Source organism: Centropristis striata, chromosome 8, assembly GCF_030273125.1.
Source record: "Centropristis striata isolate RG_2023a ecotype Rhode Island chromosome 8, C.striata_1.0, whole genome shotgun sequence".
NCBI lineage: Eukaryota > Metazoa > Chordata > Actinopteri > Perciformes > Serranidae > Centropristis > Centropristis striata.
In genome coordinates this window covers 19,638,021-19,665,794 of record NC_081524.1, presented here as the reverse complement: position 1 = coordinate 19,665,794, position 27,774 = coordinate 19,638,021, and the positions used below count along the sequence as shown (strand labels likewise).

The window sequence follows — 27,774 nt, the reverse complement described above, 5'->3', positions numbered from 1 at the left end:
TCTAAACACCTTCTAATGCACAACATGGGTCAATAACCTTATGCATTAGAAGTGTAGTGATAAAAAAAGGGTTTTATTCTTTATTCTTTAGTAAGAAATGAAAACAAAAAATGAGGATGTATGTATGATGATCAAAAACAAGTTATTTGAGGGAAAAACCTGCAAAACTGAATGATGAAATTAATGTATTGCAAAGATATAGAAAATAGAAACTTAGTCGGGTCACTTTAGACCCATGCTGTGCATCAAAGGGTTAACATGAGTATTTTTATTTTAAAAATACTAACAGTGGGTTCGCACAATTACTCCGCCGACGTACGCCTGCGGTGCGCCGAGTAGGCGGAGTCTGACATTTAAACGGCGTCTAAGCCGTATGCCCTGCTCAACTCAAGCGGCTAAAGCGGCCTGCACGCCTACGTCAATCACATGGCAGATACAAACATAAAAATTATGCAATTAAATTGATTTAATGTCGGTTTATCTACCACTTCTTGCTGGATCGGGCGTCGGCAGTGGGAAAAGGAGCGCACCTCCTATTGGGGAATAGAACAGTCCAGCGTTGCTAGGCAACACCACTCAAACTTAAACATGTTCGCTCAAACTAGCTTGAAAGTAGTTCAAACTTTTCCCAGGTAGGAAGGACGGTGAAGTTAAAATATAAAGACTGAAGTTACCTTTGTTGCCTCTGCTACACGCGAATTAGCTAAAGTTGAATATGACCGAGGGAAAAACCTCCTGCCAACTGAAACATAAAGTTAAAGATAGATGTCCAAACATACCGAAGGTAAGTCAACTTTAAGATGCTAGGTTAGCTAACTCACTCCTGCTTGTGAAGCCTTTTAATTATCATTAATTTACTTTAGTCTTGGCTACTTTACACGGAACACAATTTTCTCTTAACACCAGGCAGGGAAATGTGTACCTGAAGGAGACAGGACTGAAGCCTGCCTACAAGAAGCAGCAAGGGTAAGTTCAATTAAATGTTTGTGTGTCCATTTTGACGGTGGGATGTAGATTAGCTTAGTTAGTGTTGGTCAACAAATTTTCATGGCGCTTTCTCCTTTCACATTTTACTCACTGTGGCCTGCAATATATAAGTCCTGCACCTCTATACTGCCCTACAAAGCCTAACTGCAGTAACTACATTTTTGGTCGAAATTGAGTTATAACTAAAAATGAACTCCTTGATGTCTGTTTTATCTTGTGACAAAGTTTTAGGTTTCAATTTTGCTTTATTTCACAGAAATATTATTGTAAATAATGCAGTAGCTACAAAACCCAACTCAAAACCAAAGCTAAACTTTGACTGCGATGCAGTGTAGCCTTGTATTTCTTCATTCTGTTGAATTGTGGAGACAAGTATTATAAATTACAAATTAAATAAATTAAAGTTTATTTGATAGGGAAATTATTATCTAGATAGTAATTAAGTAAAAAATGTGAGATAAAATGATATTAAGACTAAAACATAACATTACTTTATAATATTAAGTCTTAAATACACAAATAATTGAATAGAGTTGTTAAACACTTTTAAGAAAATCAATTTGAAAATGTTTATTAATTGAAAACAAAATAAAAAAGCTGAAAGAAGACAACAGCATTACTATTAGAACCTTTTACAGCACAACCAGAGTGCAGTAACTACATTTTTGGGGTCAAAGGTCAAATACATTATCATGATTTTTGAACATAATAATTACATCATCAATACATGTAGAAATAAGTGTCATATCATTTACCTACCTATAACGCATTTGGTTGGCCAGGTTAAAAAGCATTTAAAAACTTTAAAGCAGTTTTTCTCAATTTTACCCTTTGCATAGTCACTGCAGTTAGATTTTGTAAGGCAGTATAGAATCAGCACAATCATGGCTAGAAGTAGGAACAACAAAAATGTATTTCCCAAGTGCCCACAAGTGTCATGAATATTGTGAAATAACGTTATAAGATATACATATTGAACTATTTTTACAACCTCTCCTCTCCTGTCCCATCCTCTCTGCAGTTCTGTTCAATTTTTAGGGAATAAAGTTATTTGCCACTTGACTGTTCCTCTCAGCAAAGTCATTCATGGCTTCACAGCAGTTGTGCTGAGGAGCGCTGAATTTAATGTTTTTAAGTGGTTGTAGGTATTGCAAACTGTTTAGTTTTAACATTTGAATAAAATGATTTTTGACAGAAATAGCACTAGTTTAAGCTTTGCTTTGACTACATTTTCTAACGGAAACTTTCGTTACTTTAACTCCATTTAGAAAATGTGAAATTCTAATGACAATACCAGTTTTCACAGTTTCTTTCTATGATAACTGGTGTATTTTATGCGATATTTCAAAGAAAACATACTTTTCAATCCGGCTAGCGAGTTGGTGGGGTTAAGTTATGGAAGGCTATCCCATCAGTGTGATGTCTGGGTACTTTGGCAGACTTAAAGTTGTGGTATTACTATACTATGCAGTGGCAGACTGCTTTCTTCATTTTGAAGGCGTATCTTCACTCTCTCTTATATGTCATACCAACATTTTTACTTTCCAGCCCCCTACCCCACCTGTGGTAAGAAAATTTCGCAACAGCAACCAACCAGAACCAGGAGCTATCAGAGTGCACAGAGGGAAGGCCAATGATCCAGATGTTGCCAGCACCCTCGTTCACGGCATCAGCACAAAATCTTCCCTCACTGTAAGTACCATTCAGGAGGACACACACACACACACACACACACACACACACACAAGTTGTGGGTTAAAAGGGCAATAAAGACAGTTATTATTTTAACACTTTTGGTGGGTTGATATTTTTTAGATCGGTGGCAATGTATAATTTAATACTCTGCTTAGTGATGATATTTTGGCCCTCAAACATGTCTTAAGGCAACCTCCAGGCCTGAAAACCGAAGCTGATGTGGAAGTGCCTTAAACCTTAATTCTTTCAAATGGCCAGAGGGCTACCTTATGATTGACATGTCCTTACCACAGCGACCTGTCCATCAGGAATGAAGCATAGGACTGTGTAAGGATGGCACTGTGGACATTCAAATAGCAGCAAACGTATTTTTTGGACACATTTAAAGGACAAATTCCAAATGTAGGATCAAAACAGCTCGGCTTCTTGGCATTTCAAAATGCTCATTTATGATGTATAATTGTTGATGAAGCTAATTAAGGAAAAAAAGATCAGTTTTACTGTAGTGTGTTCAGTAATTGTTTTTGTTTTTTTGCATACAGTACACACAACTTTTTTGTACATGATTCCAACAGGGCAGAAGTTTGCTAAATCCTCCTCAAAAGACCTTGTTCCAGCACAAGTTGCAAGAGCTCAGTGAAGCAGTGTACGGCTCCAGTCAAAAGGCACCTGTGGGCCGGTCACGTGATCAGCATCTTGGACTTCCCACCTGGTGCAATGACAAAACTACATATGGTGTGAAAACAGTTAGAGGTATGTGTTTGGTCTAACAAGATCATGGCTAATACAATATAAAGAAGACAAAAGTAGGTTTATGTATGATCAGACATAAATGCTATAACAAAAACATGCAACTATTTATCTATTCTTATTGAAAAAGTAACTTTGTACTAGGGCTGGGCAATATATCGATATAAAAAATATATTGATATATTTTTAAATGCGATATGGAATTAGACCATATAGCATATATCGATATAGTTTTTTTTTCTTTCATTATATATAAATGCTGCCCTTACTAGGGTTTGTCATATTCTTTAGTGATGTTCGCTATTCTTTTCTAATATAAATTTATTGATTCCGGAAAAATATTGGCCTATTTTATTTCATAGGCTATTTTTATTTAAGATATTTTTTTATTTAATGTCCACTTTATGGGCCTTTGATTTAACCCTTGTGTGATGTTCATATTGTTGTTACTCAGCCAGTGTTTGTGGGTCTGATGGACCCGTTGCATTTTGTGGCTTTTAATGCCTCACAATCAAACACTTTTATGTTAAAATACTGAACAGATGTTTACCTTATCCCAATTACAAGCAGTATAAACAATATATATGGTTAATATTTGCCCTTTACCTTTGTTAGGTCACACTTATAACTTATTATTTGTGTAATGTTCATATTGTTGTTACTCAGCCAGTGTTTGTGGGTCTGATGGACCCGTTGCATTTTGCTTTTAATGCCTCACAATCAAATACTTTTATGTTAAAATACTGAACAGATGATGCACAACACAAGCTGAACACATGAACACAGAGTAAACATATCAGTCAAGACAGACTGAACATCAATTTCCACACTTCTATTAGCCCCGGGTCCAGTGGACCCTTGCTCTCACTCTGCGATAAAAATATCAGGATCGTATATCAATATTCAGCCTAAATATATCAGGATATGACTTTTGGTCCATATCGCCCAGCCCTACTTTGTACTCTTTTTTTTTTTTTTTTTTTGGGGGGGGGGGGGGGGATTTTATGTTGTTGATTTATAAATAATTATTGTGGGTGTAGGAATTATAAGCTTCCTCTCTTTTAAATGTCTCATTCCTTTTTCCAGGGTTGGATGTGCGTGAGATTATTAACCCTTCAAAAACAGCAGAGGAGTTGCAGAGAGAAGCTCAGGAGGGACACGAGACTTATATTCGTAGCCACAACGCCTATTTTGTTGGTAAGAAGAATGGAAAAAATTCTTAATGCATAAGGCCTTTTCTGTGGCTGCCAACTATCTATTTGTTGAATTATAATGATCATTTTGTTGACCTCTCCTCCAGGTGAACGGATTGATAGGAAATACGACTGGAGTCACTGTGGTAGAGACAGTAGGTTTGGGATCCTCACGCCTCATTTCAACGATGGACGTAGTGCTCGCAAATCCCTCCACTGGCTGGGGGAGACACAGAAGTAAGTGCTGAAAAAAGTGGGATCCTGGTTTTAATGTTAATTTCCATAAAACAATGTATTTATTCAGAGTATATCTAACTCAAAGGAATGTAAATTATATCTGATCTTGTACTTGTATTATTGTGCGATAGGTTTTACAATCCGAAGCCTGTTTGGAAGAGATCTGGGAACAGGGAGATGATGGCGCAACAATTTGGCAAAACAAACAATGTGTATGTTTCTATTTCACTTCTTCTGACAAATTCTGTGATAACTGACTACACTACATTAACTTATGGTTAACGTTAGTTTCCCTTCTTTTAAGGAGAGAAAATACCTTGAATCTTCCACCAGATCACACCTTTGGAAATCTCTTGCTGCCAGATGAATTTGGTAAAGTTAATGTAATCTTTCCTGGGTTGCATATACATATGAATATCAGCAGATGTGGTGTGTGTTAAAAAATAAGTGCACTAGAGCAGGTCATCAAATGACATTTTGCTTGCTTCCTGCACAGGTGTTGGGGATCTAATCCATTTCACAGAGCCAGGCCAGTTCTTGAGAGGCAGAGACCGACAGCGCAGCCTGGTCAACGCAGTGCGACACCACCTCAAGAAAGCCAATTTCCACAACTTCCCATCCCTGCTGCAAGCATTCAGACATTATGACAAGGTACATTGTTGATCAATACTTTGCTGTCAGTCGCTGGCGATTCATTGGTCATAGTTGTAAAATCACCCTATAAGTACTGGAATAAAAGCTAAACCATAACTCTGCAGGGTCTTGTGATTGTCATTTTCCTGTCATTTCCCCTGAAATGTTAAAATTCTTGAGGTGGGAATTTGGTGGTGGGAATTGTCCTAAATATTGATCCCTGCATCTGTTCATATAGTAGGAATCTATGCAGGAAATGCATGATATGATGAATGATAGACTGCATGTGAACGGTATTCAGTTTTACACTGTCGTCGTTTGAACCTGTTCATGTGTATCTGTTTATGTAAATCACTAGGCAGGCAAGGGAATGATTGACAAAGAGGATCTGCAGGCAGTGTGCCGTCAATTCCAGCTGGACGTGAGCAGGCCGGTTCTGGATGACCTGATGGACTACTGTGACACAGATAAGGACGGACTAATCAACTTCCTGGAGTTTGCCAACTTCCTCAACTGGAAGGACAAGATGCCCATTAACATTCGAGAGCAGTGTATTATTACAAATGGTCAGTAAAAAGCATTGTAATGCATTTATTTACTTAGATGCTATCCAATTATGATAACCTGAAAAAAGTGGGTATACTTTTCAAGAAGCGCTTTTCCTCTCTTCCTCTGTTGAAGTCTAAGGTATGAACCACAAATGCAGTTAGGTGACATGTACATATATATTTTTTTGTAATTTCAGATTAGAACAATAATAATAATAATAATACCTTTATTTATATAGCACCTTTAAAAACAGCGTTCACAAAGTGCTTTGACAGAACAAGCATGGATAAAACTCTTGCAAAAATAATAAGCCAATAATGAAGAAGAAATTAAAAACACACACACACACACACATAAATATATATACATATACACAAACCACACAAGTTTGTAGGACCAACATCACATAAATGCAGGTCTGTAAAAATGTGTTTTGAGAAGTGACTTAAAATAATTCACTGATTCAGCGAGCCTTAGACACAAACAGAATTTCAGAATGTCAGAATTTAGCAATATAAGACAAAAAAAAAATCAGTTTCTAAGCAATTTCGCATTAGGATAATACAGAGGCTGATTATCTGGAACATTTTCTATTCATTGTGTGTCCTGCAGATCGTCCAACCAACTCGGCTCCAGCTAACATGGAGAGGAAGTCATCGCCAGTATCGGCACAGCTTCCTGCCTCTCAGACCTTAGTTAAGCCTGAGGACCTGGAGCCAATTAAACCAGGCAGCTCACTGAAGACCCTCAGGACCCTGCGGCGCCCCAGGGCAGCCCCAGACCACTTCATGACCTCCTCCTCCCTCATTGGGGCTGTCAGCGATCCATCCACATCAAGTAAGTCAGAAATAGAGACATGTGATGAGAGCTAGAGCTCACACATTATCACACATTATCACACAGTGTTATGTGTGTAGTGTAAACTGAAGCAAATAAAAGATGAAATGATTATAGTCGGGCATGGTTATGGGAAGATATATATAGTCAAAACAATGTCAAAATGCAATTTGTATATATTTTTTCCATATAGTTCATATTACTATGTCAAAAAAATAGCGTCTGAATTGTGTTATGGCAATATTTGTGTCATTTTTAATGGCACTTTACTTGTGGAAATTTCAATTTTTCATACAGATTATATTAGAAATTTCAAAAAATTTCATACAGATTATTATTACTATTATTATTATTCCAATTTGTTGTATTACCAGTAAATCTGCTACATCATTAGGGATATATATATTGTTGAAAGACAAAATGCTGTAAGTTTTACCTCACTGCCTCAAATTGTAATACTGTCTTATAGGAGTCTTTATTGTATTAACTCCTGGAGCACTTTGTGAATGTATTACTGTGCAATGTTTCTTTCTTTTTTTTTATATACTATACCTGGCTATGTGCAATAATTTGTGCAATAAATTGTCCGTCAACGTGCAATATATTTATGAACACTGCATAGCATCATATCTGCTTCTGGCAAATTGAATTGAAGACTGTGCACCTTACCTCCCTTTCTTGCCTATATTTACATTATATCGTATATATTTTTCTTTACATTTACTTGCCTATGTATGTTTATGTTTATGTTTACATTGTATATTTTTATATCTAATATATATTTTATTTATTGTCGCACTGCTTTTAGGAGTCAGCTCTCAAATCACATTGTACATGTGTATAGTGACAATAAAGGCATTCTATTCTATTCTTCTATTCTAATTATTATTATTTTTTGCTTAACCGGACGTTTTTAGGACAAAGGACATTTTTACTGATAGTTTTAGAAGCACTAGTCTCCCAACAATCCGTTCATCATGTGGTCTCTCTTTACATAGACAGCCGTACCTATGGGATCCCATCTGTGCGCTGTGACCTTCCAGCCCCACGCATAAAGAGAGTCAGTGACATGAACAACTACGGCGATACATCCACCGCTGCACACCTTCTGCATCCATCAGTTTATGACCTGCGTGGTGTTCACGAGGAACACTTCTTCTCTCCTCGCAACAAGACAGAGGTACGCACTACACGCTGGATTCTTTCTTTCGTACTTTGCACATTTTAAAAGGAAAGTGTGTAAATAGAATACAGTGTTATAATAATGAACTAAAAAATAGGATCAATTTAATTTTTTAGGACCATTTTTAGTTAAGTGGTTTTTGATTCTGTCACTCTTATCCTCTTCACAGATTGCAGAGATCTTCAGGAATGTGGGTGTTGATGTTCCTGAAGAGACGTTTGAGGAAGCGTGGAAGCTGGCGTCCATGAAGCATCCAGCCGGGGAGGTTTGTGTTGAGGTTTTCCGTAACGTACTCAAGGAAATAAAAGCGATGTAATAATCAAGATGTTTTTATGGACACAGTGTTTCCTCATCACAGTCAATATATGTGTCGAAACAAGATAACATCTAGCTTAATCTTTGTAGCTCCAAAATATTTTTGAAGCCCTGTTGGAGTTCATCTGAAGTGCTGCAACCAAGTTTTCAAACAACAACAATAATTATCTGCAATTCTCGTTAACCTCAAAATCAAGTAAAACTGTTTTTAAAGAGCAACAAACACAGTTCTTTTGTTTTTTATTAACCCTTGCAAAAAAACAATCCATCTAGGAAACAATGTAAAATTTAAATCTTTTTCAGTGTCTGTTGGAGCTTGCTGGTGACCTAACTACAATTTAATTGCTGAGATCATCATCTGTATGTAATTTATCTGAGCTGTCACATTCTGCTGCTATTATTCTATTCATCTGACTTTTTATTTCACTTTTTATTGTTTCTATGAATCTGTTGAAACAAATTAATGAAGAAACACTCCATAGAACTTTAACAAAATGAACCCCTTTATAATGGCTAATGTGTTGCATCATATAAGCTGTTATTGGAGCATCCATTTGACCTATTTTTTTGGATTAAGGTTTTTTGGAGTGTTGCTGTTCTCGTTATTTCATGAATTTAGCTGGAAGCCAGTTAGCAGTTCCTGGCAGAGCACCCATTCAAAAGAGGGTTATGTGAAGAGACAAACTGTACCTAATACACACTTTTCAACATATGGATTTACTTCTTATTAAGCATCAAGTTTCCTCTCGTGATGACATGCTGGAGAACTGGACTGCTCTTTGAACCTGTAATCTGCATCACTTGGAACAGCAACAAACAACTTGTTTAATGTAGTTTCCCATGCAATGTCTGGAGTAGACAATAATGCACCATGTAGCCTATTTTACACCAATAAATAAACTTTCCCCTGTCGGATGTATGGGTGGGTTTTCATCTATAGTACAAAACAACCTTGTTCTGATACCAATCTGGTTAATATTTTCTTCCCCAGCAGAGGGCACATCAGCATGCAGGGAAATGACAAAAAGACAGAAATTGGTGGAACAAAGCAGAATGTGTTTGTCATTATTAATATATACTGTGACTGGCTGAAGTTTTAGTCTGGTCCTGGTTTTGTTATCACACCCTGTTTTTATTAGTGTCAGCCTGGGCTTGTTTTGGCTCAAGATATCTTTGTTCTGGTCTGAATATTAAAACCAGTTTCCTGTCTAAACAAATGTAAAAACTACAAACACATGGAGGAATGGATAATCTCCTGCACATGACATTGAAAAGCATAAAAAGTAAATGAAAAAATAAATTGTAAATAAAGTAAAGCTGCAATACAAAAATGATTTAGTACTTAAAGTGAAGCTAAAGTGCTTTTTTGGTTTTATTTTATCTGCACAAAAAACACTAAGGCATTTATATTGCTGTCCAGTCTAAGTATTCATCAGTCGCCACACAAAATATTAATAATCCCACAAAATCATAGATAAACATATCAGCAAACAAAAGAAGTGTTTGCGCTCTTATTACATGTCTGTTTACAGAGCATCAGTGTCTTTATTAAAGTGAAAAATAGAATTTCATGCACAGAAAACGCTCATTTGTCATGTCAACATTTCATATTTCTTTTGTTGGAAGGAACATGGCATCTTTTGTTGGCACACCTAAGCTGCTGTGAAACAGTGTTAAATCTTTAATTGATTGCTTTGGACTTAACAATAACAGCTGGTGTGACTGTTTCGATGCTGCTTAAAGACCTAAGTAAATACTGAGAGGTTAGGTTCCCAGTGCCTTATCATTTGCTCTGTCAGAGTATTAGATTAGATTTCTAAGCGTATTTATTTTGTAATTCTATTAATCATCCTTGAAATGGGAAGTCTGACAGAGATAGCGCAATTAATTTATGGCATCTTAGAGCTCAGACACGTGCAGACATACATAAAGACGCACACACTTAGAAAGAGGTGCGAGGAATTGTTTGCAATCTGTTTCGCTAACCAGATTAATGAAACAGGTTGGCATGCCGCCTCAACTGTCTGGAAATTACAAAACGGTGAAATAACTAATAAAAAAAAACATTAGCTTTTTGTACATTCATCACTTGTTTTTGTTTTCTTGTTAATTTCCATTAAACTGAGTGATGCACAGGCGTGGTAAATTGTTTAATGTGCTCTCACCATATCCGTGAGCATATTGACATGTGCTAAGCTAACCGCACTCATTTAATCTCATTATGGCTCTGCGAGATGCTCCACTGGAACCAAAAAACCCCCACGCAAACTTCCACAGACCACATATTACTATGCAGGAAAATTAGAATAATCCTCAGCGTATTTCATTATGCATGAATTAGTGGCCGCTAATGACAGAATCCTCTCTGTTTGTCAGATATGTTGTCAACATTAATAATATTGCAGCGAGCTTTAACAGAATGGGATGACACGCAGCATTCACGAGCCTGTCAGACGTGATGGTTTTGACAAGTGACATGTTTCTGGCAGTGGCCGTGCGCTCAGACACACACACACACACACACATACAGGCTGCGTCTGAGTTAAACGGGAGGGGAATTTGCTGCTGGAATTTATCACTCTTGCTTGTAGCGATGCAACACAACTATTTTCCTTGGTGTGACTTGGGTTGTACTCTATAAAGTACTCGTCAACTGCGTCGCCAACAACCATTTACCAGAACATACGCCCCCTCCTGCTTACTATGGAAAATGGATTATCTTGTTGCCCTTTGCTTGTTAGAATTACTAATATAGTTGATCCCTTATGTGGAGAATACAGTTTTTGAATACAAGGACTTTATATGGTTACATCCGTTTGTTGATGTTGAGGTGAGATTCTGCTGTAAAAGTTAGGGACTGTACAGAAACTATTAACCCTCTGGAGTCCATGAAACCACCTCGATATTACTTCTTCATGACATGAAGACATAAAAATGAAGCAACGTTGAGCCTTGACATCAGCTGCCCTCTAAAGTTCTGGCTTGAAACTCCATACCAGATTTTTATTTGATGATATTCAGCCAAATAAAAGAAATAATGACTAAGATATTTAGTATAAAATATAGAACTAGATATTATTCTCATTTTAACTGTTATATGTTATATATGCAATCTGTATTCATATTTGCAACATGTACATTTCTGTGTGTGAAACATAATTTTCAAGATCAGATTTTGTTTTTCTTTGTTTCTTTTGGGTTCAACATTTTGATCAAGTAAGTCAAAGTTAAACATTAATTATCAGGACATATAGGTGAGGTAACGCTGAAAAACTGATACCAACATGGCATGGTATAGATTTTTAACAGATTTTGTTTAACCAACATAATAGCCCAAGATTTCAGAGGGTTAAGGCAGAGGCCTAAGAATTTATTGTTCACTTCATTGTAAATTAAAGGGTCACAGTGCAGTTTGGTGCTTTGATCGAGCATTTTATTGATACAACATAATGGTTTAACAAACTCAACAGAGTTCATTCTTGACCTTGGATAAGTGGTTTGACAATAAAAGAAAATAAAGTTCCACTTCAGGTTGTTTTTCTGGAATTTTCAGCTACATCTCATGGTCTTCCTCAGTGAATAGTTTTCTCAGTTGTCATAAGGAAGGCTCAGTTGTTCTCATGTGCTCTACAGTAAGTGTTAAACTTTGGTCATGTGACAACAGTGACCACAAACAAGCACCTGTTGTCACAGATTTACTGTAAATTGAGAAATGACAATTGCAGGGGAAGAGTGTGAGATGTGATTGAAAGCTCCGGAAAAAAAGTGGGCAAATGGACCGGGAGTGGCGTTTTTCTGTCGGTGTTTGTTATTTTGTAACTTATCTAAGCTAAAACCACCTGACACAGGCAGTTTAGAAGAGTTGTACATTAGGTGTAGGTCTGAGGTCTTCAGGTGTTTGCACAGCTTCAGTGTTGTGACTCTGGGTCCCGTTTCATGTGATCCTTCAGTCTCCTGCTCACAGATGTTCAAGTTTAAAGTAAAGTAAATTGAGCCAATCACAACTCCCCTGTTGTGTCCTGACAGCCTTTAAGTGTCGAGTCAAATCACTCGGCCTGTTTCCAGTGCCAGTGCCAAACGGTCTCGACCGTCCAGTCAGGAAAAGCTCCTCTCGTCAGCTCCCGGTGGAATCTGGAAGGAAAGGGGCAAACATGTTTAACAGGAGTTATGACAGTTTACTCTCAATACACAAACAGCTCCCGAGACTGATGTAAATGATCTATTGCATATTTGAAACAGCATCCTAAATTCATCTTTGTAGTACAAATGTATACAAAGTGCTGAAGGAAAAGGCAGATTGACTCACACAAGGTGTACCAAACTGGCTTTTTCTGTTGAAGCCTACAATTTTAAAAACGAGCAGTTTTGGGCTTTTTTTTTAATTGTGCATAGTCAATAACTGAATCACCCGTCCTCTCAATTCATCCCATTGGATAATGGGGAAAAAATGCAAATAATGTTGGGTGCTTTAATGAACATAAAAGTTTTGAGAGTAGAAAACACGAGGCACTCAGTCATTGAAAACGAGTACAAAAAGCTGTCCTAGGCTGCTAAAATGCAATTTGTCTGCCCCGGGCCTAAGGGTGTATTCACAGCCAGCTTGTTCAGACCAGTTGTTATGAAACCTGTTACTTGCAGGTTAGGTCCATTCAGGCATATAAGACAGCAATCACACTGTATACGGTGAAAAATAAATCGGCAGATATTGCCTCAAGAGGGTGTTTTAGACTCACCTCCACCCAAATTTTGGAGCGATTTGTTTGCAGTCAGAGCACAATCTACCCATCCAAAACCACTAGGCTTATAGAGATAACCTATGCGCTGTCTGAAGAACACTTGCTGTGCAAATGTGTTGTAGTGTGCACCCATCAAACCCATATGCAATGACAAACTCTTAATAAGTTGCACCAGGGCATTGCTTGCTGGAGCTGGATATTTTCTATATTTACTGAACACCGTAGCATCATAGACACATGAAAACAATATATGCTGCTGCTGCCTGGCACGTGACAATAATGAGGACAACCTTTGTAAACAATGAGAGAACTGGTTGCTTTCGAATAGCATTAGTTTTCAAATTTTGTACCGCTGTTGAATGTGCACACAAATGAACCAAGTGGCAAATGCAACAATCGTATCAAAGCAAACTGCGAAACCTCAACTGAAACTAAGTTCTGCTTCATGTCTCACCTTGAAACCATGAAGTGAGGATTCTGAAAATAGCTTGCTTATCCTTCCTCATCCAAACTGCCTGTTTGCTAGCCTTTGGGATAACATTTGAAATGTAACAGGCTTTCTCAAGAGGGGATTTCAAGACCTGAAACAATAGAAAGAGAATCTGGCTAAACTAGATAGGTGGGCATTAGGTAGAATAGCCCATACCATGTGGTCCAGCAACTAACTGGATTACTGATTGGAAATGGAAAGAGGCTTTGTTACATGCACTGGGAGTGAAATTATTCCCCCTCTCCTGTGACAGCGGTGGTAATATCAGTGGTTCTTTAGACCCAAATCAGAACAACTAAAGTGACGCAGTAACACAATGTTACATTTACATTTGTAACAAGCAGCAAAAGGCCCTTTCAGACATTGAATACACATCTTTACTGGCTTCATCTAGCTGTTAAAGTGAAGTGAAATAGTGTGCTGCAGGGATGACTTAATTTTGTAGGCCAATCCGGAAGTTTGCCCTGGTTTCCTCAACAAAAAGCCAATGTGATTTTTCCATTGGATTTTGGAATATTATAGAAAATAAGCTCTGTTGCCTCTGTGGTTTCTGGTTCTCACACATTTTGTCTCACACAGACGAACACAACTTTTTTGATTTTTGAAGTGTAAAAACAATTGCCAGAAGTAAAAAAAAAAAAAAAAAAAGGTAACATCAGGCTATAAACAACTGCACCGCGGTCGCATGACATCACTACCACAAAACTGACAATGACTTATTTAGCCACTTGTTAACAACCGCCTTTATGAGGACATGTAGAAGCTTCAAAACCCACGAGTGAGGGATTTATTGATGTATTTGATGTGGTTGCACAAAGATCTCTAAAGCTTAGGTTAACCACAGGCCTTATTTCAGGCATCTAACCTAAAACCCATTTGAAAAACCCATTGACTTTAAGGACTTAGGACTCATTCCTGCAGCACTCTATGGACGAGCGTTCCTTTAATTTCTCTGTACAGCCTCATTCAGACATGATGGGACATTTCAGTGAAAAGCCACAATAAATGCTTGTGAGATATTTGGCACCTGATGTGCGAGGGGAAACAGTGGCACTGCTGAGAACAGCGGTGAGTTTATTAGATATCAAGGACAAAGAGTGTTTTTTGTTCTCTCAAAAGATGAAAGCCCATTTTCTAAAGTCAGACAATGATCAAGCATGGAGAAAGACAAGACGCTATGATGGGACTATTGTTTGCTCACATGCTGTGTGTGAAGCGTTTTGCCGGATACTCTTGAATTTCATCCATCCAGTTGGTGTGAATGAAAATTTGATAGATGAGGAGAGAGACAGCTGGTCTGAATATTACTGTGCTTGTACAAGATTTTCTTATTTGGACCTATTTTGCCCCAGTTGAGCTTCACAGACTGCCTGTGTGTCTGTTAATATTTGTAAAGTGTGCCAGTGTGCCTCATTGTGAACTTTACAGAAGTATTACAGTGAATACAGATAGGATCATAGGATTGTCTTTGCTTTGCTTTTATTTACTTTTCTCCCAATAAGTGCTTCTATTAATATTTCTTACTTTAAAATGCCTCGGTGGCAGTCCTCCAGTGAAATAAATATCACTTCTACTGTTTCCCCAAATGAGGCATTAAATATTAGATGAACTCTCATCCACCCACACATGACACTTTGGAACATTTCTCAAAAAATGATCCTTTCCACATGTATCTGACTCTCCATCATCAGCTTTGTGGCTCTGTTACCCACTCAACAACAACAGACATGCCATATGTTGGAAGGCCTGCAGGTAACTTTGAGCTTTTGCCAACATATAATTAAGTCCCTAAGTAAATATTTGTACCTTTTTTAATTGTGAAGCAAACAGAGATTTTGGCACATAACATCTGAACAAATTAATGATCAAAAATGAGCTTTAAGCCAAAAGAGTTTGCACAAACTGCATGAAATAGATTTGAACATGTCAAAGCTGAATGATGATTGTAAGCGATATTTCAATGTGCAGACAAGCTGAACACTCACTCATAGACAGCCGTCACTATCTTCTTCTGTGGGCTGCCGTCTTCACTGGAGGCCACTTTGAAGATCTTTGTGCCCTCGGGGTCATCAGAGCCTTCATATGTTGACAGAAGCCAAAACCTTATGACAATGAAGCAGAACTTTCTACCTGCAAGGAAAACAGCAGACCATCCAGCAAGAGTTAGCAGTAGAGATCGTAATAACAGCTTCTTAAAGGGAAATAAAGTCACTATTAAGTTACAATCCTCGAGCACATCGACACTCATCATGATGCAGGGGTTAACATTAAATAAGATTGCAGTATATTGAGATACAGTAAGCTAGGATGTGATTTTTTTCTAAATTTAGGCTTATAGAAAACTGTCACCATCTGCAAAGTTCACTTTTTTGTACAATCAGGACAGTGGGATCTGCATTTGCATTTATCACAGTCCTCGTAACGGCACTACTTTTTGTGCAATCTGCCTGCTGCAAATCTTTGCATGTTAACTATTAATTAGTGTTTCTGAGAATCAATACAATATCTCAAAGCTGCTTTTTAACCCTTTGGAGTTTTCGACTATTTTGTCGGTTCTTGAATACTTTTCATTCTGCCACTTAAAAGATCTTTACCATGCCGTGGTGTTGGTATCGTTTTTTTCAGCACAACCTAACCTTTATGAGCTGATAATTATTTTTTTTCTCTTTGACTTACTGGATCAACATTTTGAGCCCAAAAGGAACAGAACAAACAACAATATAAAATCTGATTTTAAAAATGCTATATATATTTTTTAAATCAAGTCAAATATGTAAAATCACTTCTCATGGAGACAAAAAAACTGCTGAGTGCAAATACATTAAGTGCCTGGAATACATGTGCAAATTAGTTTTAGTCATAGGAATAAAGTGCATAGATCACATGAGAGTTAAAGTTTCCAAATGTTGAAAATGGTTGCAAATATTAAAAAAAAAAAAAAAAAGGTAAAATGAGGATAACATCTTTTTTTTTTTTTTACTTTTTTATACTAAATATATTAAATCTCTTTTTTTTTTACTGTCACCATCATTAAAAATTACAATGTAGTTTAAGCCGATCCTTTAGAGGGAAGCTAACGGCTCGACGTTGCTTCGATTTTATATTGTGACGTCATGAAGACGTAGAATGAAGAAGAAGTAATGTGCTGGTGCTTTCATGGACTCCCAAGTATTAATGACATTTTACTCACAAAAACCTATTTAAAGTACACCCATTCAATTAGTTGGTTTGGGCTGAGAAAGACTCAGACTGACCAGAACAGGGCCCTGATGGAATACATATTGTAACTAAAGTGTCCTGAAATCCTTTTTGTAATTTGGTGTTCTCAACTCGTCAAATGGATGAAAACTGATTGCACAAAACTCACCGTATTCATCAACGACGACAGACACGTCTTCTGGCAGCAGAAATATAATATCTTCCATTTTGACAGCCAGCTCTTGTCTCTGAGCTTTGGTGAGAGACTTGCACCTCGTCTGAACATAATCTATCATCTGAAACGACAAGAGATCATCAAAACAAAAAATGTATCTACATCCACACTGTAAAACCCAACTTGTTTCAACTTAAATATTTGAGTGTCCATGCTGCGAAAGAATTTTATGTCAAGACAATGGAGTTAACTCAAATGAATCTTGCTATTTGACTCAATATTTTAGGTTAAAATGATTTTTTGCACAAATCTTTGTTGTATTGAAAAGGAAAAAATAGCTATAATAACAAACAAGCAACATTGAGTTTTACAGTGCACACAAATTGAGTACTTTTTTATAAATGCATGCTTTTAAATTAATTTGGACATTTATTACAGTATTGTGCGGCTGAGCATTGTACATTGTCTTTCATTATAGAAGCAGTTTGTGGCAAAACATTTACTCCAGTTTGTGTGTGCATGTGCAGTATGTGCATGACTTGTTACCTCATGGGACACAATCCCCACCAGCTGGTGATAACTTCCACTGGACATCATGTGGGAGACGTGGACCAAAGCCTGGGAGGGATGAGGAGGGTAGGAAGGTCATTTATTCACCTGCACCATGTGGTTGTGGGCTCTGATATCATGGAAATTAGAATATTAAACAGCCATGACCACCATGGAAACTCCATCTGCTGATGAAGATCCTGCCATAATATAGAAAGCTCCACAACAGCTACTAAACTTGTTTTCTCTAAAGGAATTGTTTAGTTTGACACTCACTGAATATGGTGAAGTTGCATTCAAGACATTATCTTGTTTCTAGATGGAAGGAATTAGAAGATGTAGATCAATTTAGTCTTCATCTTCTAATAGCTTTTCATCTGTCTCATGTTTGACAATAAGTTGGACTGGTCCCTAAACACAGACGCTCTCTACAAAAAGGGGCAGAGCCGCCTCTTTTTCTTCTTGAAGCTCAGATCTCTGGACATGTGTAGTGCGATGCTGCAGATGTTTTATCAGTGTGTGGTGGTAGTGTGTTGTTTTATGCTGCAATCTGCTGGGGAGGCAGCATCACACACAGAGATGATCAGACTGGTCTAAAGAGCTGGTTCTGTGGTTGGAGCCAGGTTGGACACACTGGAGGAGGTGGTGGAGAGATGACCTGTCAACATGTTCCATCCTGAAATACCAGATCATCTGCTACACAAAACCTTTATGGACCAAAAAAACAGCAGTGGACGGCTCCTCTCTCTCTGTTGCAGGACGGAGAGATATAAAAGATCCTTCTCTCCTACAGACATCAGGCTGTCTCATTCTAACAGAGAAAAACAAACTAACTGAATTTACACTCAGGGATAAATAGTCATTTTTATTTTTGATTGATTTGATAATGTAGAAAGCTCCACAACAGCTACTAAACAGACCTTGACTTGTTTTCTCTAAAGGAATTGTTTAGATTGACACTCACTGAATATAGTGAAGTAGCATTTGAGACATTATCTTGTTTCTAGATGGAAGGAATTAGAAGAAGTAGATCAATTTAGACTTCATCTTCTAATATAGTGAATTCGGGTAATGTGGGACACTTCTTGCAATTTTGACTTTGTTATATTTTTCTAAATTTAAAAATATTTTGTGTAATTTCAGTCACATGACACCCATGGTAGACCAATAGTTAAGGTTTTAATGACTATATTTAATTTAAGCAGGAAATAAACGAGCCAAACCTTAAGTGTCCCACATTACCCGAATCCACCCTAGCTTTTCATCTGTCTCATGTCTGACCTCTATGAACCTCTGAGGCCATGTCAAGACTCCAGTTTTTATGTTTTATTTAAATCTGGACGTTCATAGTACCCGAAGTATGTTTGTTACTGATACAGTTAATGGGAGACCATTTTATTTTTGATACGGTAACTAGAAGACCTGTTTGTTACTGATAATTATTACAAGACCTGTTTATTTTTGATACAGTGATTTGAAGAGCTGTTTATTATTGATGGTGGAGTTAGTAGATGTGTCAGTACTTCTGTCAGTAGTTACCTGCTTCGCTCCTCTCTCAAACTCCTCTGAGTTCATGTCTAACTCAAAGATCAGTTTGACGAGATACATGATAACTCTGCACCGGATCCATGTGATCGGGTCCGGGATACCGACCACGGAAACATCGGGCTGACCGCTGTGGCTCCCCGGCGGCCCGTCAGGTCCTTCAGGCTGTGAGCCGAACAGTCTGTGTTTCTGACAGGCGAACACGAACCTCCGGCCCTGAGCTCCGGACAGCCCGGTGAAAGGACGCACACCTCCTCCCGCCCACTGCCGGTGCACGGCCGGCTGCTCGCTGCAGGTCGGGCCCCTCTTCCAGGCACAGAGCCCGAGAGAGCATGCCGCGAGGCCGCCGCGCTCCCGGCATGCAGCGAGGCTGCTGATCCGCTGCATCAGCGCCAGGAGGACGCAGCATTACCGGCCTGCGTTCTCAACCGCGGACCGAGTCCGAGACAACCTCCATTGTCACTGTTGCCTTTGGTAACCTTATGCAACTCACCCCATACTGTACCCATAATGCCTATCGTGGACACGACGTAAACACACATGACTGCTGCATTCAGGTACTGTGGGAAATGCAGGAACGGTCAGAAGGAGCACTGATCTTCACTTCTCTGGATAGATTTCTGCCTTTCACTTCTTTTTCTGCTGATAAATTGATACATTTATCTTAAATATTTGTATCAGGTTGTTGTTCATATATATATTATTTAGAAATAGTATCGTTACTTTTGGTACTTTTATAGTACCAAGAGTTTGCTACTGCTTATTGCCTTGCTTGCAAACCAAATTTCCTTCATGATAGTAAAGTTGAAGTTGGGAAAATAAAGGGATGGGAAGAGGTGACACAATGGGGGTCAAATGTTTGTACATTTGGTAATTGACATTATATGTAAACACATTTAATAGGTTACAGTATGTGAGGGTTGTCAGATTTATCAGGATGACAAATTTTCTGCAAATATGATTTGCCAACAACAGTAAAGCCACGACAACAACTACATTAATGTGTTTTCCACACTTTAGCAGTTAAATCAGTTGTATGCTTCATATGTTGTCTCTAATTTCTACTGCTGCTGCCTGCATATGTCTAAAATCAAATCAAAGGGAGGCTTTCAAGGACAATAGGGCTGCAACTAATGATTATTTTCATTATCGATTAATCTGTCGATTATTTAAACGATTAATTGATTAGTTGTTTGGTCAATAAAATGTTGAAAAATATCAATCAGTGTTTCCCAAACCAAAGATGACATCCTCAAATCTCTTGTTTTGTCCACAAACCAAAGATATATTCCGTTTATTGTCATAAAGGAACAAAGAAACCAGAAATAGTCACATTGAAGAAGCTGAAATCAGAGAATTTGGACTTATTGTCTTTAAGAAAGTGCTCAAACCAATTATTCAATTATCAAAATAGTTGACGATTAATGTAATAATCAATTATTGTTCGATTAATTGAATAAGTGTTGCAGCTCTAAAGGACAATATTTGTAATAAGTGTTTTTCTCTCTGTATCGATGAGTCCGTCGAAACTTACAAGGAGCACTTAAAGGCAGCAAAGTGGCTTTACTGACAGAAACCAGTAGAGGGAGATAAATATCCACTTATCTGTCTCTCATGTCTTGTGTGCGCGTTTGTGCATGTTTGAGTGTGTGTGTGTGTGTGTGTGTGTGTGTGTGTGAGAGAGAGAGAGAGAGAGAGTGAGTGAGAGTGAGAAAACAAACTTTAAGTGTGTTTGCTGTGCGTGCATATATTATTAACACAATAAAAGAGAACATCTCAAAAAGCAGTGAAAGAGTCTGCACACACACACACACACACACACACACACACACACACAACCAGTTGTTCCTACGGGCCAGCAGTTTCCGCCTAGTCTTTGTTTTCTGCGCAGGTGCCCAAAATGATTGTGCGAAAATGTGAAATTTGATCAGCAGACCAAAACATCATTAAGTCCCCGCTGTTCTCGGTGATTACAGGTCAGCGCCGTTTCCCCGTCGCTCTCTCCCTCCTCAGCGCACGCACGCACGCACGCGGCAGACACCTGCGCGCGGCCCCGCCCACCTGAAGTTCTCCCAACTAATTTTATTTATCAATAATTAGCAGCGCAGCACTTGGTTATTTGAAATTGCGCTCAGACACGGAAACCTTTCCGGGGATGTATCATAGTAATTATGTGTGTCAGTTGAGAATGCTTTTTACATCTGCGAGTCGAATGGAGCAGAATATTAACGACTTCCACACTGGATGAGATTAATTGTCGGAGAATCTCCAGATAAACACACAAGTGAAGAAGTTAGAGTCCAGGCTGCTGTTTATTACACGATAATCAAGACATTTATCCAGGACAGAGTGAGGATGAAGGGAAAGAATTCAAGAAGGAGTGAAGGTAGGAGGGAGAAAAAGATAGAAAAGTGCCTCTTTTACATGTGAAAACTTGCAAATGCAGCCAGACCACATGATGTGACAAACATGTGATCTGTCTGATGAAATTAGATGGCCACATACCAACTGTCAGCAACGAGACATATCTACATCCATCTAGATTTGTGCAATACAGAAAGAGAAGAAGCGATCAACACAGACACTTCCAGTCTTTTACAGAGACTTTTTGTGGTTTGTGCCCCCGCAGGCTAATGAATTAAGTTTCAATCTGCTATAAGAGATACCACAAAAAACTGTCCAGCTGCCTTTAAAACAGCTCAAAAGCAGCCTCCATGCTGAGGTGGTGCTGCCAGCAGGGCTGCAGCTATCGGCCACCGAGGTCATGTCCTCTGTACAGTTTCTGGGAATTCTACCAACCTGAGTAGGAGTTCAAATTCCACAAGTATAGACTTTTTTTTAGGACTGATTATGTGTAAAAACATCTTTAGATCTGATGTATTTGTGCAAAACAGATCAATTCGAATAAAATAAAATGAAGAGATTTTGTATTTTGCCTAAGAATTATATCCTGGCAGTATGGGGAATTCTTTGCAGTAGCATTAAAATGAACAGAAAATATAACTTAACACCTAATTGGAAAAAAAGAAAAGAAACAACTTTCAATTGACAGATTTTTGCAATTGAAAGGAAAACGATTCATGACTTTACAGCCTTGAATATTACTTCTCTACTTCTATTATTTCTCCACTTTATGAAATGCATGTCTGACTAGTCTTTTAACATAAATATGTGCAGGTTTACCCTACTGCGCTGACTGTAACCTCCCGCTGAGAGTGTCTTGTGCCTACAGTAGATGTGGTTCGGTGTCGTGGAGGTGGTGTGTGAGCTGTAACTGTGTCTTCGCTGAGCTCTTTCCTCCGTTGTGCCACTGAAAGGCACTGTTGTCCACAGCTGAACTCCTCAGCAACATGATGAAGATGTCGTGTTGAGCAAAAACCTCCAGAGTGTTTAAAGGCCGGTCACTGGTGGAGCGTAGGTGAAATATGGAGTCTGCTTTATCAATAATGATAAGAGGACTTCATCAATAAGATGTGCTGCTCTGGGGCATGTGGTGTTGTCTATTAACTGGATTAAATCACAGCTTTGAAGAACTCTGAAAACTGGATTCTGGGGTATAAATGAATATATGTGTGGGATATTGTCACTTTGGTGTTCATGTAGGAAAATCAGATGAAACTTCTCACATGTTCACATGGTGGAGAACTTTCTTGGGTTGCAAATTAAATCCCGAGACAATTAACAGGATAGAAAGTAGAAACATGTTTCAGCTCTAGAAACTGTGTCTCAAATTACAAAACAGTGCACAATATGCACTGCATCCTTGCTCTGAGGGACAAATGTACCCACTAAAGTACACTCAGTCATGACACAAGTGTCCAAAATCTAAATTGACAGTTAATTTTAAAGTAAACTATTGAGTGTCTTTTATCCAGTGAATGAGGGAGTGATTTAGGATGCAGCATGTCTTTTTTTTTTTCATATTTACCTCTAATCTTTGTTTTTTCATGTAAATTATCATGAAGGTTCTTTCTAAAATTGTAATCAGAAATAGAAAAACAGCATTGTGAAAGAAAGACAGTAATTTCTTTGTTTTAAGGGTCAGGGACCACAAAAGGTTTGAAACATTCTGATAGCATATGTTTTGATAATTACACATATTATAAAACTGATTAATGCATTTGATTTCTTTCTCCGCACCTCGTTTGTTGTGATTTCAACTAAACACATTTATTATTATTTTTCCCACAGTGAAGCAATAATCAGCTCAAAAGAGCAGATTTAACTTTTTGTTTTCTTCATTATCAGGTTTATAAAAATAACTTGCTCAACTTTCCGCTGGAAAAGATGGCATGTTAAATCTGAAAATATGTTGTTTTTGTAAATTTGAATTTAATCTGGGCTACAGGTATTGGATTTTTGTGTCTGCTGGCAGGGAGCCACACACAATAGCAGCACAGGTGTTGACCAAAAAAAAAATGGAGAGGAGAGAGAAGGGAAAAGCAGAAAGTGATTTGAATTATCATTGTAGAATGCATTTGGCATCTCTGCAATCGAATAGAGCCACAAAGTTTTATGTTAAATTGATGCATGGATATTTCCAAAATTTATGTTTCCCCCCTTTTTTTTTGCTGAAGCTTTTTCTAACTCTTTCAAAAATGCAACGCTTGTTGATCAAGAGTACAGATATCTTTGACTTGAGCGTGGGGTAATGAGAGAAATTAGCACAAATGCTCTAAGTAATAGTTCCTGATTTTTTTCACTCACAAATTATTTTTCAACTTGTTTTTGGATCTATGCATAAATTAAAAAATCTGCTGAAATTTATTATTCATCTGAGATGTGATTAATATGCAAAATTATGCAAATTAAGATGCAATTAGGCTCCAATTCTCTAGTGGAATTTTCCATTATAATTTAATACAAAGTAACAGAGTAATTGGTGTCACGTGTAATTATGGTTACTCAAGTGCACTTTCAGGCATGCAAATGATTTGCTATATGTTGGTTATCCTATGCAAATGTACCATGTGGTGTTTTAACAAGTTGAGGAAAACACAATGGGTGCGTGGTTACCCAGTGGGTTTGGAACAAGGTAAAGACATCAGGGCGTATTTTTTTAAATGAGAGGAGTTGGAAAACTTTCAGCGCTCAGATTATCACCAGTTAACACTTCCAGTTACTTTTTTTCTTTTGGGATTTTTGTGGAGAGGCACACACTCCCATCCATCACCAATTGATTAATGAGAGAAAACTGTTTTTGGATGTGACTTGGGACTCGTGTTAGAGGCGGTTTTCCAACATTGGAAACTGTTGCTTCAGTTGACACAATTCACAAGAAGTGTCAGACCACCTCCACCTCCGCCCCTCCTCGAGTCACTCACAGCTTTTTGTGTCTTCATTATAACTGTGCCCCGTTTGATCAATGACACTGCAAATGTCACAAGCAATCACAAAACATTATGCGCGGGGGACAATTACGCCTCAGCTCGGCGTGACAAACTTTGCATTCTGCGGCCGGGCGGAGAGAAGAAAAGAGATTATGTAATTGATATCTATTTAGATAGAATGAAAGTCCTGTAAACGCTCGGAGGGGAAAAATGTCTCACAGAGCAATTCCTTCTTGGGAGGCAAATTGATTTTAAATTGTTACATGGCTGGTTACATGTCCTGACATCTTGCTTTGCTCTCCGACACACACACACACACACACACATACACACACACACACACACACACACACTCCTTGGCATTAAAAACATACACACAGATACACTCACTTGTACACACATACTCACTTGTACACACACCCTCTGCTATCTGTCTTGTTCATGATCAACGTTCTGAACAAAGACTTCCTCCCTCCCTCCTCGTGTCCCCCTCACCCATCTTCTCTCTCTCTCTCTCTCTCTCTCTCTCTCTCTCTCTCTCTCTCTCTCTCTCTCTCTCTCTCTCTCTCTCTCTCTCTCTCTCTCTCTCTCTCCGCCTCCACTCTGTGTGCCTGCCTGCTTGCACAACTCTCTCAAAGAACATAATCCCTCAACAAAATGGAAACACAAAGGAAACTTGAGCTCAATCCTATAAACGCGCGGACACAGCAGACAATGCCTCCTCCCACCCGTTTCCCCCCTATCCCCGTCCCCCTGCCTCCCCAACAGCCATAAATGCCCCGTGGCACAGATCAGGCTTTATCAACCCTCCCTTCCTCCTCCTCCTCCTCCTCCTCCTCCTCCTCCTACATCCATCCATCCCTCCTTCCCTCCCCGATTAGTACCCCACCACCACCGTCTCTACCCCGCCCGTCTCCCTCCTGCCACCAGCGTCTCCCATACCTCCACACCGACCGTTCACATGCAGCAGGAGGGTGGAAGGCCGTTTGATGATTTGGCTCCTGTTAGCGGACATTTTTTTTCTTTTTTTCAGTTCTTGCGTGTCTTTGATTTGACACGTGTGGTGAGCTGATATATATGAAGAGGTGACATACAGATAGATGTTCCTCAGAAAGCTCAAGTAAAGAAGCAGTTTGACCTGCAAGTTGATCCCATAATTTCTTTTTGATAAAAAATTTTTTTGCATTTTTTTTGTTCGTGGCATGCGCTTTAACCACTCAGCTTCCAAGGTGCTCGAACCTACAATTTCAAGGTCATATGAGTATCTTAATTTTGCAAAACTTTGCACCAATCACCACTGTGTCCAATACTTTGACATCTTTTTCTTTTGATTGTTCGATGTTTTGCTGATGATGTCACAATATTAACCAACTAGTCCTCCTTATTAACATATTTGTGTACTATGTTCTCTGTCCATGTCCTCCAGGACAACATTATTTGCCAGGACCTTCCTAAACTGCTACAAATCGCTTGTGAAAAATAAATCAGTTTAATGATGTGGTGATGCCATTATTATGGTTAAAGTTCGGTGAGATTTAAAGACAAAAGAGGCTTCGGTTCCGGGAAAGAACATGGTTTGTTAAAGTTTAGAGGAGTTTTGTCATCATGGCTGAAATATTAACATGGTTAAGGTTAGGAAACAATCGCAATCATGCTTTAAAATACAGCTATTTTGACTGTCAGTTGGAAATGGGCCCATTCTTCGACCCATTCATCCACACCAGCCTACTCCCAACAAGGACTGTGTTGCCTGACTTCCTCCTTTGCTCCCATCATAATTACTATGACAATTATTACAACGACTAGACGGCCTTGTTACTTGTTCGTCATGTTGAGACACATCATTCTTCTTGGGAGGACAGTCTTATGATAACACAGTTCTTCCTCTAAGTCTTAGAAAAGCTATATGTTTAGTTTATATAGTCTGTTATAAGCATGAAAATGCATATAAATATCACTCCACTTTTCTCCATTATGCTTGTCAATGCATTTAAAGCTTTTCGGGTGTCATCCAACACCCCCATTCTCATTCCTAACCCATCACATATGGACACTTGCTCAGACATCATTTTTCAATATACTGGGTATCCCTATGCGTAAAACTATGACACTTCACTGTGACGCTCAAACACGTGGTTAACATTGTGATTTCAAACAAAAAGACTTGGTCATGTTAAGGAAACAAAATAACTTGGTTAGGTTTAGAGAATATCATGCTGTCGGATAGAATAAGTATATTAAATAAGTACGTATTATATAAGTAAGTTAAGTAGTCAGTGTAAATTTGTCACTGTTGACACAATCTCCTAAGTATAAGTCATATTGTTTGTTTTATCCATGCATCCACCCATCTCTGAACGGACTTTCTTGCTCTTTATGATACATCACAGTATATGTCAGTAAAGAAAAACTTATGTGGAAAAAAACATGCAAGAAGCAAAAATTCTATAGTGACAAACAAGCAAAATGACTTAAGAAATTGGCTTGTTATTCACACACCATTTGGTGATACCAGGCTGTGCCTGCTAAAAGTTTGCTTGCTGACTTGTTCAGTGAAAAAAGAGCAAGAAAACAAACAGTTATCTGCATTAAGATGTCTATTTGTAACTTTAAAATCAAACAGCCCTCAGTTTACTTTTATCAAACTTCACAACACTACACAGTTGCTGTGTGCCCAAAATGTGAAATTACAATGATGCATGCAGAAAAGATGTGAAGTGAAGATGGCTTGTGGCTTGTATGTAGGTCAGTGCCAGTTTCCACCTTTGACTTAACTGTTTTGCTCCCGTTTGTTATTAGAGCTCATCCAAAAACCAGCACCTGAGCACCAGCTGACGCCCCATGTTCTCCTGAGAGCCATCCCTCCTCGGAGCCGCAGCAGTGCCGGAGAGGGAGCCCCCTGGAGGTGGAAGTGAGGTGGGTGAGGTTTGATACTCTAATCTGGTTGTCGGTGGGAGGAGGGGATGTTGGGGAGTTGTTTGGCATCAGCACCGGGACTCTCTGCGACTGTGTGGTCTTTGGAGAACCACTTAACGCCCCCATGCTCTCCTCCAGTTCCAGGCTCGGGAAGGTGAGGCAGCCTCTCTCCCTCCTTAACCCCCCCAAAGCCTGCTGATTAAATCAGCCCTACTCAGGGCGAAGCGCGATAACAGAGGCAAAGTAGGCCGCCTTCACTCGCTGTCACAGGAAGAGGAAGTGCCCTGGTGTACCTTCACCTGTGTCTGGTGCCTCGCTGGTGCTGCCGCTTCCACCCGTTGCACAGCTGGAGACGAGACAGCGATTGTGTTAGATCAGAGAACAGCGAGTCTCACGTGTTGCGTTTCCTGCTACTGCGACTGAGTCGAGTGACCGTCTGAGGCCTCAGAACAAAAG

At 38.7% G+C, this 27,774-nt stretch overlaps 2 protein-coding genes across 4 annotated transcripts; one reads left to right on the top strand and one right to left on the bottom strand.

Moving 5' to 3' along the window:
• Positions 1 to 582: 582 nt before the first annotated feature.
• efhb (EF-hand domain family, member B) lies at positions 583 to 27,294 on the top strand. Of its 3 annotated transcripts, none has more exons than XM_059339423.1 (14): positions 583 to 784; positions 907 to 966; positions 2,536 to 2,679; positions 3,258 to 3,435; positions 4,519 to 4,629; positions 4,733 to 4,862; positions 4,994 to 5,074; positions 5,167 to 5,234; positions 5,359 to 5,513; positions 5,854 to 6,061; positions 6,657 to 6,881; positions 7,880 to 8,061; positions 8,234 to 8,329; positions 27,202 to 27,294. In XM_059339423.1, the coding sequence occupies exons 1-14, from the start codon at positions 716 to 718 to the stop codon at positions 27,235 to 27,237; spliced, it is 1,743 nt and encodes a 580-aa protein (XP_059195406.1). In that variant the 5' UTR covers positions 583 to 715; the 3' UTR covers positions 27,238 to 27,294. The 3 variants fall into 3 exon arrangements, with proteins under 3 accessions (XP_059195406.1, XP_059195405.1, XP_059195404.1); XM_059339422.1 differs by lacking the exon at positions 27,202 to 27,294 and adding an exon at positions 8,683 to 9,289; XM_059339421.1 differs by lacking the exon at positions 27,202 to 27,294 and having other exon boundaries at positions 8,234 to 8,825.
• On the bottom strand, positions 11,717 to 19,565 carry si:dkey-82o10.4 (uncharacterized protein LOC797793 homolog). The gene is made up of 5 exons (XM_059339424.1): positions 19,067 to 19,565; positions 17,525 to 17,596; positions 16,973 to 17,099; positions 15,591 to 15,735; positions 11,717 to 12,510 (listed from the first exon to the last, which is right to left on the bottom strand). The coding sequence occupies exons 1-5, from the start codon at positions 19,457 to 19,459 to the stop codon at positions 12,426 to 12,428; spliced, it is 822 nt and encodes a 273-aa protein (XP_059195407.1). The 5' UTR covers positions 19,460 to 19,565; the 3' UTR covers positions 11,717 to 12,425.
• Positions 27,295 to 27,774: the final 480 nt, after the last annotated feature.

Excerpts from the sequence above, each read along its gene's own strand:
- si:dkey-82o10.4 (XM_059339424.1), bottom strand. The coding sequence starts at position 19,459 with ATGCAGCGGATCAGCAGCCTCGCTGCATGCCGGGAGCGCGGCGGCCTC. Across the intron at positions 15,736-16,972 it reads TGTCGTCGTTGATGAATACG|GTAGAAAGTTCTGCTTCATT; the intron begins GTGAGTTTTGTG and ends TTTTCCTTGCAG. Across the intron at positions 12,511-15,590 it reads ATAGTGACGGCTGTCTATGA|ATTCCACCGGGAGCTGACGA; the intron begins GTGAGTGTTCAG and ends CTTTCCTTCCAG.
- efhb (XM_059339421.1), top strand. The coding sequence starts at position 716 with ATGACCGAGGGAAAAACCTCCTGCCAACTGAAACATAAAGTTAAAGAT. Across the intron at positions 5,235-5,358 it reads CTTGCTGCCAGATGAATTTG|GTGTTGGGGATCTAATCCAT; the intron begins GTAAAGTTAATG and ends CTTCCTGCACAG. Across the intron at positions 8,062-8,233 it reads CTCCTCGCAACAAGACAGAG|ATTGCAGAGATCTTCAGGAA; the intron begins GTACGCACTACA and ends TCCTCTTCACAG.